At 31.7% G+C, this 15,725-nt stretch overlaps 1 protein-coding gene across 2 annotated transcripts in view; it reads left to right on the top strand.

The window, feature by feature from the left end:
* The window catches only part of LOC134718484 (uncharacterized), a 31,152-nt gene extending 21,758 nt beyond the window's left edge, over window positions 1-9,394 (top strand). For both annotated transcript variants that reach the window (XM_063581044.1, XM_063581045.1), the window contains 4 exons: window positions 3,672-3,849; window positions 5,138-5,243; window positions 6,396-8,123; window positions 8,726-9,394. In XM_063581044.1, coding sequence (XP_063437114.1) covers window positions 3,672-3,849; window positions 5,138-5,243; window positions 6,396-8,123; window positions 8,726-8,933 — 2,220 coding nt within the window. In that variant the 3' untranslated portion in view covers window positions 8,934-9,394. The remainder of the gene's footprint in view (window positions 1-3,671; window positions 3,850-5,137; window positions 5,244-6,395; window positions 8,124-8,725) is intronic.
* The last annotated feature ends 6,331 nt before the right edge of the window (window positions 9,395-15,725 follow it).

The raw sequence follows: 15,725 nt of genomic DNA, 5'->3' as shown, positions 1-15,725 counted from the left end.
TCAATTAGGTAGGTTTCCTTCACTAATTAAAACTAATGGCTATCATATATCCAAAATGTGCTAAAAATAATGTTATACACCAACAATCAATCAATAATATATACCCCTCAATGTTTTCTTGCAAGGGTTGGTTAAGGGACGACATCAAAAGTTCAATGAAGGATAAAAAACTTAATTCACATAGTTTTTTCACTGACCCCTACCCCCCCCCCCCCCCCCTCTTAACTTAATTTGGTAAAAATTGATTGACTAATAGGGATATATGTAAAATCGATTTTAGATAAAGAAAACTTGCAGCAATGTTGATCCCCCCCCCCTCTTTAGATAAAGATTGATGTAACTTTTATTGCTTTTTGTAGGACTGGAATATATTTTCCATTTATACCAATTATAACTGACATTTCAAATGAAATAAAAGTGTTGGTTATTATATAATCAGTAGGGACATGTAGAATGATATAAAATCAATGTCAATTTATTGGGGGAAAATTGGGGGCTCCGTTTGTCAGTCAGTTTATTAGGGGGAAAATTAGGGTTTCTGAAGGTTTTTATTTGGGGAAAATTAGGATTTCTGTTGGTTTTTATTTGGGGAAAATTGGGGTCTGTGGCTTTTGTTAGTTTATTTGGAGGTAAATTGGGGTCTCTGTTTGTCAGTTTATTACTTACAACTTACAACTCCAGTTAGTGCCATGTGTTGCATATGGGACAAACTGTAAGTTTATTGGGGTTGCTGTTTGTAAGTTTATTTGGGGTTAATTGGGGTCTTCATTTGTTCGTTATTGGGAGGTAAATTGACATCTCTGTTGTGTTGAAATGAATTAAATGTGAAAGAGTAACTCTGATGCTTATGTTCTAAACAAAAATAAAAGAAACAGAAAATGTATTTTTAATACTAAGAAAATAGAAATAGGTGAAAGAATAATTTAAGTAATGATTAAAATATTGCCCATTGATATGAGTTAACATTACATTTTACTTTGGTTTGTACCTTGGCTTACATTAGATGAGAAAATTAAAGGATGCCAGAATGTTCAGTTAGATGACTCAGTATATTAACTTTTGATTTTCCTGATTATTGAAAAGATAATCTATTAAGAGCATCATTTAGCTTTCAGAGATCGTTTCAACACCTGATTATCTTACTGCTGCTTATCCAAATGAAAATAAACATGATAAATATGACATGAAAATACTTATATAGAAAACTCAATGTCAACATTTGAGTACAGTTAAGAAATAAGGTTACAAATGATGGTAAAGAATTTAGATGAGGATTTTGACTAAAAGACACAACAGAAAAAAATCATGGTCCTCAGTGAAAAATTTATTGTAGAAGTAGTAAATTGTCATGCAATTTGTTCCTTTTTTTTCCTGGAAAAAATTTAGAAACTTTGAAAAAGAGGTAAAATTAGAAAATTTAATGCTTTTTATTATTCTCTTTCAATTTCATTCTACCTAAAATCTTGCTCTCAAAAGCTGCTATAATAAATAAAAAAAGGTTTTAATATTGGGACTGGTATACCAAAGACAAGATAAAAGTTTTCAAAGACATCTTTGTAGATGTGTCAATTCAGCATTCAACTTCGTGGCTTTGTTTTGGAAGAAAATTTAAAAGAACCTTGAAAATATCTAAAACTAGAAAAAAATGCATAGAATTTCTGGCTTCCATTTCATTTTCAATTTCAATTTAGAACCCTGATTTTCTACAGACATGTTTTCTTGAGAGGAGATATTTCTATTTAGAACCATCATTATATAAGATGATTTTCTACAGACATGTTTTCTAGAGAGGAGATATAAAACACTCCTACATACTGTAGATCTAATACCTTCAAGATGTGTTGGCATTCCACTCAAACATCTACTGTCTTATTGATCTGGTGTCTCCTGTTCTATAAATAGATCATTATTGAATTTCTCTGCTAGTGAGGACAAAGCTATTGCATAATATGTTTCACTAAATATTTGTTTTGGTTGGTTTTTATTTCACACAATAAAAGTTCTATCACATAATCATATGTTGAATCCATGTTGAAGACCATACTTTGACATATAATATGGTTTACTTTTATAAATTGTGACTTGGATGTCTTATTGGCCATGTTGGCACTCTTCTTATATATCTATTAACAAAGTACTGTAAACCAACATATTTTCAAGAGCGATTTATTTTCGCGACTTTCAAGTAGAAAAATGACGCTAATATAAATCGCAAATGTGTAAACCCTGGATCTTTTCCTATTAAACTTTATCGAGTAAATCAGAAAATCGCGAAATTAAATAGCCGCGAAGTGGTCAAGAAGGGGTAAAACGTGAAATAAAGTATCCTCGAAAATAAGTTGGTTTACAGTAATTGTTTTCTTGCTTGTCTTTATTAAGTTCCAAAAATAGTTTTCTGTTATCAAAATTATATTTTAAGATATTTTACAAAGATAATTGAAATATGTGATTTAATCAGTTCTAAGTCGTACAAGTGTTTACTTACACCAGCATGTGTTTATGTTTCAAACAAATTTGATATGACATAAGAATTCAATTTTCTTCCAAGTTTTTTTTTAATACAGGTATATTTTACATAGGCTGGAATTTTGTTTTCTAAATTCTTTCAATATATTTATTGTACATTGTATTGATATGTAATCTAAGATTTACATGGTATTTGTATTAACTGATCTCAATATAAAAAAAAGTTATACAATTGTTCAATCTTTTGTTTTCTGAAAAAACTATCTTGACTATTGTAATAAGCATGATAAGAAGATGTAGTATGATAACCAATGAGACAACTTTCTCAAAAAGAGACCAAATAACTCAGAAAGTAACAACTATGGGTCACAGTGCAGACTTCAACAATGAGCAAATCCATACTGCATAGTCAGCTACAAAATGCACAGAAATGACAAATGTAAAACAATTCAAGGAAGAAAACTTAATTTATGTACAAAATAATGAACACAAAACAAATACTGGTATGTTACACAGCAATATACAATAACCACTGACTTACAGGCTCCTGACTTAGACAGGCACATATAGAATGTGTCAGGGACCAACTCTTTTGAAGACACCAATCTTCCTCTCACCTGGGATAGTGGTGTAACACAGTATAACATAAGAACAAACTATATGACTACTATTTTGCAATGGCAGTGTCTTTCTTCTTGTACTTATAATTCTCTTGGTCCATTGTGAAAGCTAACATTATGCCTAATTCTAATGCAACAACGTTTGTAACGTTCATTTTGATTGGATAATGTCACTTTCTTACATGGCATCAATTGACAATTGATGTTATGGGACGTACGCGCAAGCGCAGACGGCATATGACAGATTTAAAATACATGTTTAAACGTTGTTTTCTGTCAGTTTCATTAGAATGGAGATAACAATATTGTATTTTAAGCTCCGACGGCATCAATTTGGGATTTGATGGCCGCAAATACCCGTTTACTGTCTCCGCTAACGTGTCGCCAGTAAACTTAATTTGCGACCATCAAATCCCCAATTGATGCCGTCGGAGCTTAAAATACAATACAGTTATCTCCTAAGTGACAGAACTTAAGGCCCTGTTAGAACATATGTCATGATTACAAGGTCCAATAATGATACTTAGCAAATAAGAAATCTAATATCTTTCATTCAACTGTAATGTAAATACACTTTTATTTCAGCTTCGACTGGGGAGTTCTGCTGACACTCCGGACATTGGTGACCTTGCTCTGTCAAGGTTGTGTCCTGCTATTTATAGAGTGATAAATGACGGCCTGAAACCACACCTCACAGGAGTTCAGGTGTTTGGACGAGTACAAGTGACTGCCTGGAAACTAGCAGAGGCTTCTGTTGAACAAGGTACATTGGACATGTTTATAAGTGTGTTTTTATCATCATACATGTGATCATATCAAATTGAATGTGCCTTTATCTTTCTCCATCTATTTTTTTTTTTTACTTATTTGTTCTTTCTCCTATCATTCTGTAAATTTGTGTTTTTTAAAACTTTTATTATTATGCCTGTGACTTATGAAGGCTTTATGAATGACATCCTTTTTGCAAAAATACATTAATGTACTTGTCTAGAATTTCTCCATTTGTGTGGATTCATTATTATTTGTAGGATACCAATTTTGTAGGTTTCATAACTACATGTGAACCACAAATTCAAATGTCCAAACATTATATAAATAGGAATTTTAAGTTGGGATTAAAATGCAAGTTTTCCTCAATCCATGAAAAAAGATACCGACAAAAATAAATGAATCCTCAGTATTTTGTACTTTTGTTATTGATTTCATGTTAAAAAAGAAAAAAAAACAAAATTAAAATTGAGAATGGAAATGGGGAATGTGTCAAAGAGACAACAACCCGACCATAGAAAAAAACAACAGCGGAAGATCACCAACAGGTCTTCAATGTAACGATTAAAGATTGACTGATTAAAATGATTAAAAAAAATCCCATAACAGTCAAGGTTGAATAGGATTAAATGTGAATATGTTTTTATGATGTAAATCCTTTAAGCATGCCAGGCTTTTTTATGATTTTTCCAAAGAGTTTAATATCATTAATATCAAATCATCTCTGTTTTTAATTAAGAAATGTAATTCTGTAAGCATTGAAATTGTTTTGATAAACTATTGATATATTGTATATAAATACAGTGCTTCAGTTATGACTGTATTTACATCTCAGCGCACATGTCATTTAACACAGATTTTTTAACCTTAAAAAAGTTAAATGCTTTCCTTTACATTTTGAATAACCGATAAAATCTAAATGATAGGCAGTTGAAATATAAACTATAAAAAGTATATTATTTAAAAGGAAATTAACTATAAAATCCAAGGACATTTTGACAATTATTACAACATTAAAATGTGTAGTTAAAATTAAATTTATGTAAAAAGCTAATAAATTAAAAGTACATTTAAATTCAAGGTCATTAAAACACATTACAATTTTTAATGTTTACCTCTATTTTTAAAGCTATGAAATCATTGACTACTATCTTTAGATTTCAGATTTACTAGGGTAGAAATAAAAAGAATATATATGGAAAAACCTTGTGGAAAATTACTGAAGTTATAGTCTGTTCTATCAAAAAACTTGAATTTAATAAAAAATATTTCATTTCTTTTAGGTCCATACACCAGAGCTATTCATGACCTTGTCCAGCAGCTTAAAGGTCACACAGGTCTTGTATCTCATAGCAACAAGTTTGATGCATTTATATTTGGTCTTCTAAAGTAAGTTTATTGATGAACATTAGAAATTATTATTTGTAATGCTTTCTTAGGAATATAATGTTTCTTTTATTTACTTGATATAAGTCGAAATTTATAAATCTTCTAACTCAGAAATTCTAAATAAAAATAATCCCAAAGGAAAGACAAAATGTATATGACTTATTGCGAGAGCCGTGGTGTACTGGTTAGTGCATCAGACTACTAACTCAAAGGTTCCTGGTTCGATTCCCGCTATGGATGAAAATTTTAGGAGCTGAATTTTTGGCCTTCCCTTGACACCATTGGTGAGTATGGTCTTGAGGAAACAATGTTAGTCATCGGAAGGGGACGATAAATGGCTTACCCGTGTTAAGAGAGTCATATCTCTTGCACGTGAAAGACACCCTTGTAGATTTTGAAAAAGAATAGGCTAATGCTGCTATAAGGCAGCACTCGCACCCGCAAAGTGGTAAGGGATTTATATAAGTTGCAAAACTTGTTTCCCAATCCACTATAAATAAATATGTTTAAACTAAACTAGATTGATTGATTATTTAATGTTTTTAATGCTTCTTTTAGTACTTTGCTAAGCAATTCTTTTTGTTTGGTTTGAGAGAACCTGTGACTAACATGAAGCAGTGAACAGCAACAAGTTCACCCGCCACATGCTAGGTTCAAACTAACAGCCTGATGTTGTCAGGCAAGCTTGTCATATTATAAATGAACTCCTCATGAATATCTATTCGTACAATTGTATAAGTTGGATTTCTATCTGGAGCAGCTCATATATTAAAGTGAAGTACGTCAGAAAAAAGAAGGAGCTATGGTATGATTGCCAGTGAGACAAAAATCCACCAAATATATAAAAAGAAGATGTGGTATGGTTACCAAAGAGATAACTGTCCACAAGAGACCAAAATGAAACCGACATTAACAACTATAGGTCACAGTACGGCCTATCCAAAGTCTATCCATGCCTATTACTTTTTATTTGTTAATCATAAAAAATTACTTGCTCTGTTTTCAATATTATGTTTTTATCTGTTGAACTTTCCAGACTACAATGAAAAATATAATGCAAGTACATGTTCATAATTTTCTCAAGGTATAAATTATTTATATTATCTTATATTATCTGATATTATTGTAACAATTATATGTTATATTTTTCAGTTTGAGATTAGTGGATTACTGGATGGGGTATTTAAGACACAACAGTTCAATCGTTGAAAAGTATTACAATCAGAATTCAGTAATGTCCCTTAGTGGAACTCTCTATGAAAGGAAGTACAGTGAGGTACTGATATCACTACAACCACTAGCAGTATTACCATTTCAACTAAGCATTGAATTCATCACATCTCGTATCAGTATGCAGGGATCAGAAACTACCTCCGTTGGAAAAGATTCAAGTCCCAAGAAAGATAACTCTTCTACGGAACATTGCATGAACGACTCGTTCTCGAAAGAGAAGGCAATTATAGGCGTCGCTGCTTCTAAAGCTTGGGATTGGTTGAAAAATGGTGCTGCAGCTAAAAGTCCCAGTGATGAAATCCCTAGTCCACCAGTTCTTATGGGAAATGTTATGATATCAAGTATAACTGGAATTCTGGGTAAATTATCTGGTACTTTAAAATCTGAAGACAAAAAATGTATACAGACGGAAAAAGAAATTGTGGAAACAGGAGTAAAAGCAAATGCAGATGTGGAAAGACCAATCATGGCTACAGGATTAGTTAATAACCTACAGACTGAAAGTCCTCCTGCTAAACCACCCAGGACTTCTCTTAAATTAGAACTGCCAAAGGATGAATCTACCATGGAAGCAGCAGCAGTAGATATCACTGAGACAGGAAACCAGGACAGGAGACTAAGTGGAGATAACTCTGTTAAATCTTTACCTAGTGATAGCACTGCAATGATGAGTTCTTTCAGTGGTATTGCTGGGAAACTCTTAGGAATCAATACAGAAATGCCCAAGAAAAGGGATCCTACAAAACCACTTCCTGTTAAGAAAGAAAAGTCAGATAGTACCGATGTTGATCTTGAGAAAACAAAATCAGGATTAATTAGACTCTTTGATAAATTACTTTTGCCCAGAGATTCTAGCAAAAAGGAGCAGAAATTAAAATCAAGATGGAGTTGGGGTTATGGTCAAGGTCAACAGGTTAAACCACTATCAATAGCGACAAAAACTGTTCCAGAAAAGAGTGAATTAAAGTCGCCAGGGCAGTCAACACACAGTAAGCTACCAGCATATACAGGGAAGGGAAGTAACTCACAGACAAAAAGTGCCACAGCAGCTGTCCCATCAAAACTGGTACCTAGAATAACAACAAAATTAAGTAGGTCCAGTATGAAAAGTTCTGACAACAGCTTAAAGATGTCAAATAATAGTCTGGAAAAACAAAAGGAAAACTCTGGGAAAACAGTAAGGGAAAAATCTGTCATGAAGAGCAAGGTACCAGTCAGAAAATCAGCCAGTCAAAAAACAGTCAAGGAAAAGTCAAAACCAGTGGAGCAAAAAAGTGATAAAGTGCCAAAAGAAAATAAATGGCAAGGGGCAATAACTCTTAGTGCATCATTGGAGGAAGGACCAACTCTCAAAGCACCACCATCAGTGACACAAATGGTGGCGAAATTTGAGAATAAAATTGACAGAATAAGTATTGAAAAGGACGAAGAAAATGGTGAACAGGAAGTGCCTCAAGGGAATTCTGATAATATTGTCAAGGAAACGTACAAAGATGCCGTGACTTCAGACAGTACAGAAAATACATTACACCTCAGTGATGAAATCAATTGTAACTCGCCAAATCCAAATGTAGCAACGATTTTAGAACTAGATGCAGAAAATCATCTAAAAACTGCTGATTTAGGCTTTAAAAAACCAAACTTCAGGTAAAATGAATATTATTGAATGTATGAACTTTGCTGTAGATGATATTGATGTAACACAATTTGCAGGACATGTCAATGATCAAATAGAATCAAAATATAAGGAGTGAAAACTATTCAATATAAGTAAAGAAATGAATTTAATTGAATCTAATACTGCAGCTGGACAAATTTTGCACATATCTATATAAAAAAAGAAGACAATGTATAAATGCCAATGAGACCACTTTCCACAAGAAACCAAATAACACGCTGGAGGTAATAAATAATAAAAATTAAAAAAATGAAGATATCAAAAAATTAAAATGACACAGAAATAACCAACTATAGTTCACAGTACGAACTTCAACAATGAGCAAAGCCCATACCGCATAGTCAGCTATAAACAGTTTTACATCTTACAACATTTTACGACAAAATTAAAATGTATACTCTTTGTTAAGATTACATTGTTCATGTAAATACCTTGAACAAAGCCATATGTTACTGTTGAGGTGAAAAATGAAAAATGAATTTTACTGGCCCATGTAAGGCTAAAAATATGACTAAAACCCAATATGAAATTAACTTCATTAACCAACAACAAATATATTTTATTGTTTTAGGTACGTACAATCAACCAAAGACAGTGAACAATCAGGAGGGGATTTCTCATACCATGCTGGCGACCATTTTGAAGTGTTGGCACAGCTTGATTCTGATTGGTTGTATTGTATAAATGGGAAGAAAGAAGGTTTAATCAGACAAGAACATGTTCGACCAATCACAGACGAGGAAGAATTTAAAAAACTCCATGGTGATTTTTACAGATAAATTTTTCATTGATTGTATTATCATCTTTGTTTACATGCATTAATTATTAAATATAATGTCATTTATTTGAGAAATCATTTTGAAGCATTGAGAATGTTAGCATTAAATATGTGAAGTGAACAGGAATTTAACACACACAATTACCCACAACAGTGGACACTGTATTTTAGACATACATGTTTTCATTTACAAAGAATAGCATGTATTCATATGCTAGTTAAATAGATACTGCTGTCATGCTTTTGCAGGCTACAGTAAATTAAAATTTTGATGGCTAGATTTTATGATAAAAGATATATCTCATGGAGTCATGGGGCAATAAAATAGTTTTTTTCATCTGATAACAATATTATAGTAAATTCTGATAGTTTGTTTTCTCATTTTTCGAAAGCCTAGCTTGAGGAAAGCATGCATCATCAACATGTTACAAGAATGTTCCTGAACTTGTCAGAGCCAATGAAGTACACAAGATGTTTAAAAAAATGTATTTTCAATTATTTATCAAATTATGAAACATCTAGAAATAAAATAAATAAGAAGAAATTGAAAAACAAAAATGAATGAGTAGTGTGCGGCCATACTGTGGCTACAGTTCAGTGTAACATTTTACCTGTCAGAGTAATTTACTGTTAAAACAGCAGTAGTAAGACTTAGCTTAATATTACAAAAAGTGTTGTTTGAAAACTCCTTAATAGAAGGGAAGCAACTCTGGCTGTAATCATGGAGGCTCTTTGTATGTTATCTTATTGTGCATAGCATTTTAAATTTATTAATTTTTCATAGAAAGCAATACCATCTTTAAAAAGCAAACCCACCAATTAAAGTTTGACGCCTTCCGGTTCCCCTTTATTTCAGCCATTTATAGAAGCTCCTAGTTGCAGACCTGTTCACTTAACACTCATAATTTGTAAATGACTAAAATTTCATGTCATGTGTTCATCTTCACTTTATCAAGAGAATTAGAATTGTACGTGTCAAACATTAACTATGTAACTGTCTACTAATATTGAAATCATGTATGGCAGTTTCCGTAAATGTCAGAGGGAGAATTTATTGAAGATTTAATACTGTAAATTCATAAATTATTGCAATGCTTTTATTATTACGAAAAATACAACAGGGCTTTAATTTGAACATAGCATTTTGAAATGTTGCACGAGTTTGACAGGAATTTTTCATAACATCTCAAAATTAAAATAGCAATTTCACCTAATATGACAAAATCGCAATTATAAATGGACCCAATAATTTCCGACTTTACAATACATGATCAGATAAGCTACATTATTATGTGATGCTCCTTAAACTCTTAGTATGAGTTTAATGCATGTAAAACAATGTTCTCTTTCTGAAGTTAACTGGAAATGCTACTTAATTACATTATAAATCATGATTGTAATTTTGAACATTGATGACCTGTTACTAGTCTATTTAATCACAATTGTTGTTTTATGATTGATGATCTAAATCTAGTCTATTTAAACATGATTATGTTTTTTATGATTGTAGATCTATAACTAGTCTATTCAATCATGATTATGGTTTTTATGATCAATGATCTATATCTAGTCTATTGCATCATGACATTAATTTTTAAATTGCTTACAGTAACTGCAATTCTAGTCTGTTAATTATTTAATTGGTGCATATATATACAGCTGTTCTTGTGGCATAACAGCCTTTTTTGTGGCTTCATAGTGATCTAACTGCAGTGATGGATTGATTTGTAAACTTTATTTAAGATAAGGATAGGGGGATAAAGAGGAAAAATTATACTTGGTCTATTTTCAACATGGGATATAAAGCAAACAAAATTCTATTCAATTTATGTATAGCTTTTCCATAACGAATTATATCAAAATTTTAATTTACAAATATTTAAAACACATTTTCTTTTGGATTGTTAGCGAATAAGTTTCTTTTTCCTTCTTTTATTGGATCTTCATTGTAATTTTTTGTCAGTTTGATCTATTTTAGCTCTAAGAGTTAAGTTCATATTAAAGGCATCATTGAAAAAGGAGAAATATATTTTGGAGGTTATTTTTTTAAATTTCTGAATGAAAGATTTGGAGGTTCCCTCCCACAGATAGAGGGTAAAACAGGAGGTAATAAAACCATGTGTAGGCGGTATGAAAATACATCATAATTATAATTTTAACAAGTGTTCTTGAATGCTGCTTTTATATGTTCGAAAAGTTTGTTCTTTTATAAAATTTTGATTGCTATATTAATATTTATAAAACCATGCTTTATGCACTGTTTGTTATGTAATGGTTATTTATTTAATTTATTTATTTATTATACACAATGTACACGATGTGCAATATAAAGGTTTGAATTGTGCTTTTTAGGTTGTTATTTTACATGTGCAATATTATTTTTACTGAGCAATCTTCACTTTATATTTACACCTTATACAAACTGTTTATTTATTTACTTGTAATAGCAGGGAGATAACTCTATGTTTTGTTTTAGCAGGGAGACAACTCTGTGTCTTGTTCAAACAGGGAGATAGCTGATAACTCTATGTCTTGTTTTAAGAGGGAGTTAACTCTATTATATCTTGTCCCAACAGGGAGATAACTCTTTTTCGTGTTCTAACTATATAAGTATTTGCTAGTTGCTGCCCTTACTTTGAATTATTAAAAAATTTAAATCAAGAGCTTTAAAAAATTTCTGAACATGGAAAGAATGTTTAATGAGTTTTTTAACTGTATTATCATGATTATAAGTAGATATAGAAGGCATATTTATCAATATTTTCAATTTTAGATATGGCTGCATAATAAATTTTCTGAGTTATCTTTTCAACCATAAACAATATATATCTAATCTGTCCTTTTCTATTTTTAGAATTTACAAAATTCTACTGTTGTTATGTCTGAATCAAAGTCTATTTATATATGTTATATGTTGATATATTCATGGTTATGTATATGTTTTGGAGTAATATCTTGCTCTCTACTTAATCAAAGCTTCCTAATGCTTTTGATGTATTTACTTTATCCCACCATTGTGTATTTGACATGTGTCATCAAAGTTTTGTCATTGCTTTAAGAAGACTGTGATGTATGCTATCTGCCTCAGAATTCTGTCTGTATCTTGGAAATTACGAGAAATAAAGATAAAAATCTGAATTAAGAAAACGAATGAAGGCCATATGGTGACCTACAGTTGTTAATTGAGTCATTTAGTCTCTTGTGGAGAGTTGTCTCATTGGCAATCATACCACATCTTCTTTTCTATAATGGATTGTTCCTTAATTTTTTTAAATGATGGATGGTTGAGGCTAGAGGAACCCTGATATTAAATTATAAGTAATTCTTGAAGATTATTTGGGGAAATACCGATCAACCTACCAATAAGTATTATATTGCATGGAGCCTCTGGAAGAACATATTGACAGGAAAGTTAAAATATAAAAAAGAAGATGTGGTATGATTGCCAATGAGACAACTATCCAATTATTGAAATGGTAGGGTCCAATAATGTTTCAGTAATGGTTGAAACTGACCTTATATCTTGATATTTAACTTTTAATTAGTAAATTCAATCAGTGAAGTGAACAAAAAAAGTCTGTTAAGAAGTGAAACTTGTTCATTCATAATGCAATATTGGTACATTATAATAACTAAATGTAGGTGAAAAGTTAAGAAATGCAAAATCAGCAAGCTTTCTAATTTTTTAAAGTTTTATTTATTGTCTATACATTGCAAACATTCATGTCACTGTGACCTAATTGTATTAATTTAACACCTTACTTTAATTGCTCAGAATTTTCAAGGTACAAGACAGCATAGGAGAATAAAACATCAAAACTGTATTTATTATTATTTGTTATTTATTTTTTGTGATCATCTGTGATTTTTGTTTTGTTTTCTGTGTGAAATTTTTCTTTTAGAAAATAAAATTAGATCTGTGTAATTTAGTTATTTTTCCTATATGGATTGTATTCCAAGGAGAAGGCAAGTTTTCAAGCATTGTTTTCTTTGAAGCAGACATATTAAACTAAATGTTATGTCGACCAATTCTAACTATTCAGAAATAATGCTCTAGTTTTACCTTGTCTTCAACATATGCTATTTCTTCATCTTCATCTTGTATGTGATTGACCTATTGCTTAAAATATTTGAGAAAGAGACATCACATAAACTAACAAGAGTGCACACACTGAAATGTCTGGCCTTCTTTTCTGACCATTGATTTTAGGTTAATCATAAATATAAAGCTTTACAACCACATTAACTTAACTTGATTCTTGAAAAATAAGGTCAAGGTCAGATAAACTAAACCGGAAATACATGTACATTAAATATAATTGTACTATGTACATAGTATCTTAGAAACAAAATTAACCATGAAAATCTAACATTGTTCAATGAACCATGAAAACAAGGTTTGTTTTTGTCAAGGTCATATTAAACCTACCAGACAGACATGACCACCTTATAATCATTACATGCTTTAAATATAGTTGACTAATTGCATATAATTTCTAAAAAAACATTGAAAGATTGATCAATAAACCATGATAATGAGGCCATGGTCAGATGACAATTGCCAGACAGACATATATACCAAACAATTAATTTGATACACCAAAAAAGTTAACCTTTTGCTTATGAGATAAAAAAAACAGACCAAAAAATTAGAACTTCAACATTAAGCGATTAACCCACAGGACAAACAAATTAAACCACTGAATCATGGAAATGAGGTCAAGATCATGCACATAGTATGGTGCCTGCCACATGGACGTGTACACCTTACAATTATTCTATACACCAATATATAAGACCTATTGCTACAAGTATCTGAGAAATGGACATGATCACAAACTAGAGGCTCTCAAGAGCCTGTGTCGCTCACCTGTTACTGTATTTACTGATGTCGGTCATCTTGGTTGGTAGGTGGGGTCATTAGATACTTTTTTTAAATAGATACCATAGTAATGATTGTGGCCACAATTAGTTTAATATGGCCCATAGTTTTAGAAAAGAAGATTTTTGTATAAGTTACAAAAATGACGAAAAGTTGTTCAAAATTGACTATAAAGGGCAATAACTCCTTAAGGGGTACTCTTACAATATTTAATATGTTGACTTATTTGTAGATCCTACTTTGCTGAACAAAATTGCTGTTTACAGTTTATCTGTAACTATAATAGTGTTCCAAAAACTGCAAAATTTCCTTAAAATTACCATTTTAGGGCAGCAACCTAACAACGAATTGTCTGATTAATCTGAAAATTTTAGGGCAGATAGTTCTTGACCTGATCAACAATGTTATCCCCGTCAGATTTGCTCTAAATGTTTTGGTTTCAAAGGTATAAGCCAAAATATACAATTTACTCCTGTGTTCTATTTTTAGCCATGGCGGCCACACCAGACACATTTTTAAACCTAGATATGCCAAGGATGATTGTGGCCAAATTTGGTTAAATTTGGCCCAGTAGTTTCAGAGGAGAAGATTTTTGTAAAAGTTTACATAGGACGGACGCCAAGTGATGAGAAAAGCTCACTTGACCTTTCAGGTCAGGTGAGCTAAAAAATGTAACCTTGTTCACTGATCCATGAAAAGAGATCAAGGTAGAGCGAAAAACTGTCTGATGTGCATAACTTTGCAGAGTACACAATTACCAAATATATTTATCCTATAACTCATAATCAGAAAGAAATTAACAACTCCTTTTTCGACTATTCACTGAAGCATGAAAATGAGGTCAAGGACAATGGGCTTTTGACATTTGGAAACTTCATAATTTATGTAATACATGTATATGAAGGATCAAGGTCTTCTACTTTTCAAAATATTAACTTTTAATATGTAAGCTAATGCTAGTGTCATCACTAATCCTATATGTGGAGCTTTTTGCGACAGAAGTCACATGCTCACCAAAAAGTGTCCAATAAACCATGATAATGAGGTCAAGGTTGGATAAAATATACCAGACATACATAAACAACTTGTCATCATTTCATACAGAAAATATAAAGTGTAACTAGAGGCTCTAAAGAGCCTGTGTTGCTCACCTTGGTCTATGTAAATATTAAACAAAGGAAGCAGATGGATTCATGACAAAATTGTGTTTTGGACTTTTGGTGATGGTGATGTGTTTGTAAATCTTACTTTACTAAACAGTCTTGCTGCTTACAATTATCTCTATCTATAATGAACTTGGCCCAGTAGTTTCAGTGGAAAATATTAATAAAAATTTACAAATTTTATGAAAATTGTTAAAAATTTACTATAAAGGACAATAACTCCTTAGGGGGTCAATTGACCACTTCGGTCATGTTGACTTATTTGTAAATCTTACTTTGCTGAACATTATTGCTGTTTACAATTTATCTCTATCTATAATAATATTCAAGATAATAACCAAAAACAGCAAAATTTCCTCAAAATTACCAATTCAGGGGCAGCAACCCAACAACGGGTTGACCTATTCATCTGAAAATTTCAGGGCAGATAGATCTTGACCTGATAAACATTTTTATCCCATTTCAGATTTCCTCTTAATGCTTTGGTTTTTGAGTTATAAGCCAAAAACTGCATTTTACCCCTATGTTCTATTTTTAGCCGTGGCAGCCATCTTGGTTGGTTGACCGGGTCACGTCACACATTTTTTAAACTAGATACCCCAATCATGATTGTGGTCAAGTTTGGTTCAATCTGGCCCAGTAGTTTCAGAGGAAAAGATTTTTGTAAAAGCTAACGCCGGACGCTGGATGCCGGACTCCAAGTGATGAGAAAAGCTCACCTTTGGGCCAGGTGGGCTTAAAAGGCACA

This window comes from Mytilus trossulus, chromosome 5, assembly GCF_036588685.1.
Source record: "Mytilus trossulus isolate FHL-02 chromosome 5, PNRI_Mtr1.1.1.hap1, whole genome shotgun sequence".
Lineage (NCBI taxonomy): Eukaryota > Metazoa > Mollusca > Bivalvia > Mytilida > Mytilidae > Mytilus > Mytilus trossulus.
This window is presented reverse-complemented; position numbering and strand designations above follow the sequence as displayed.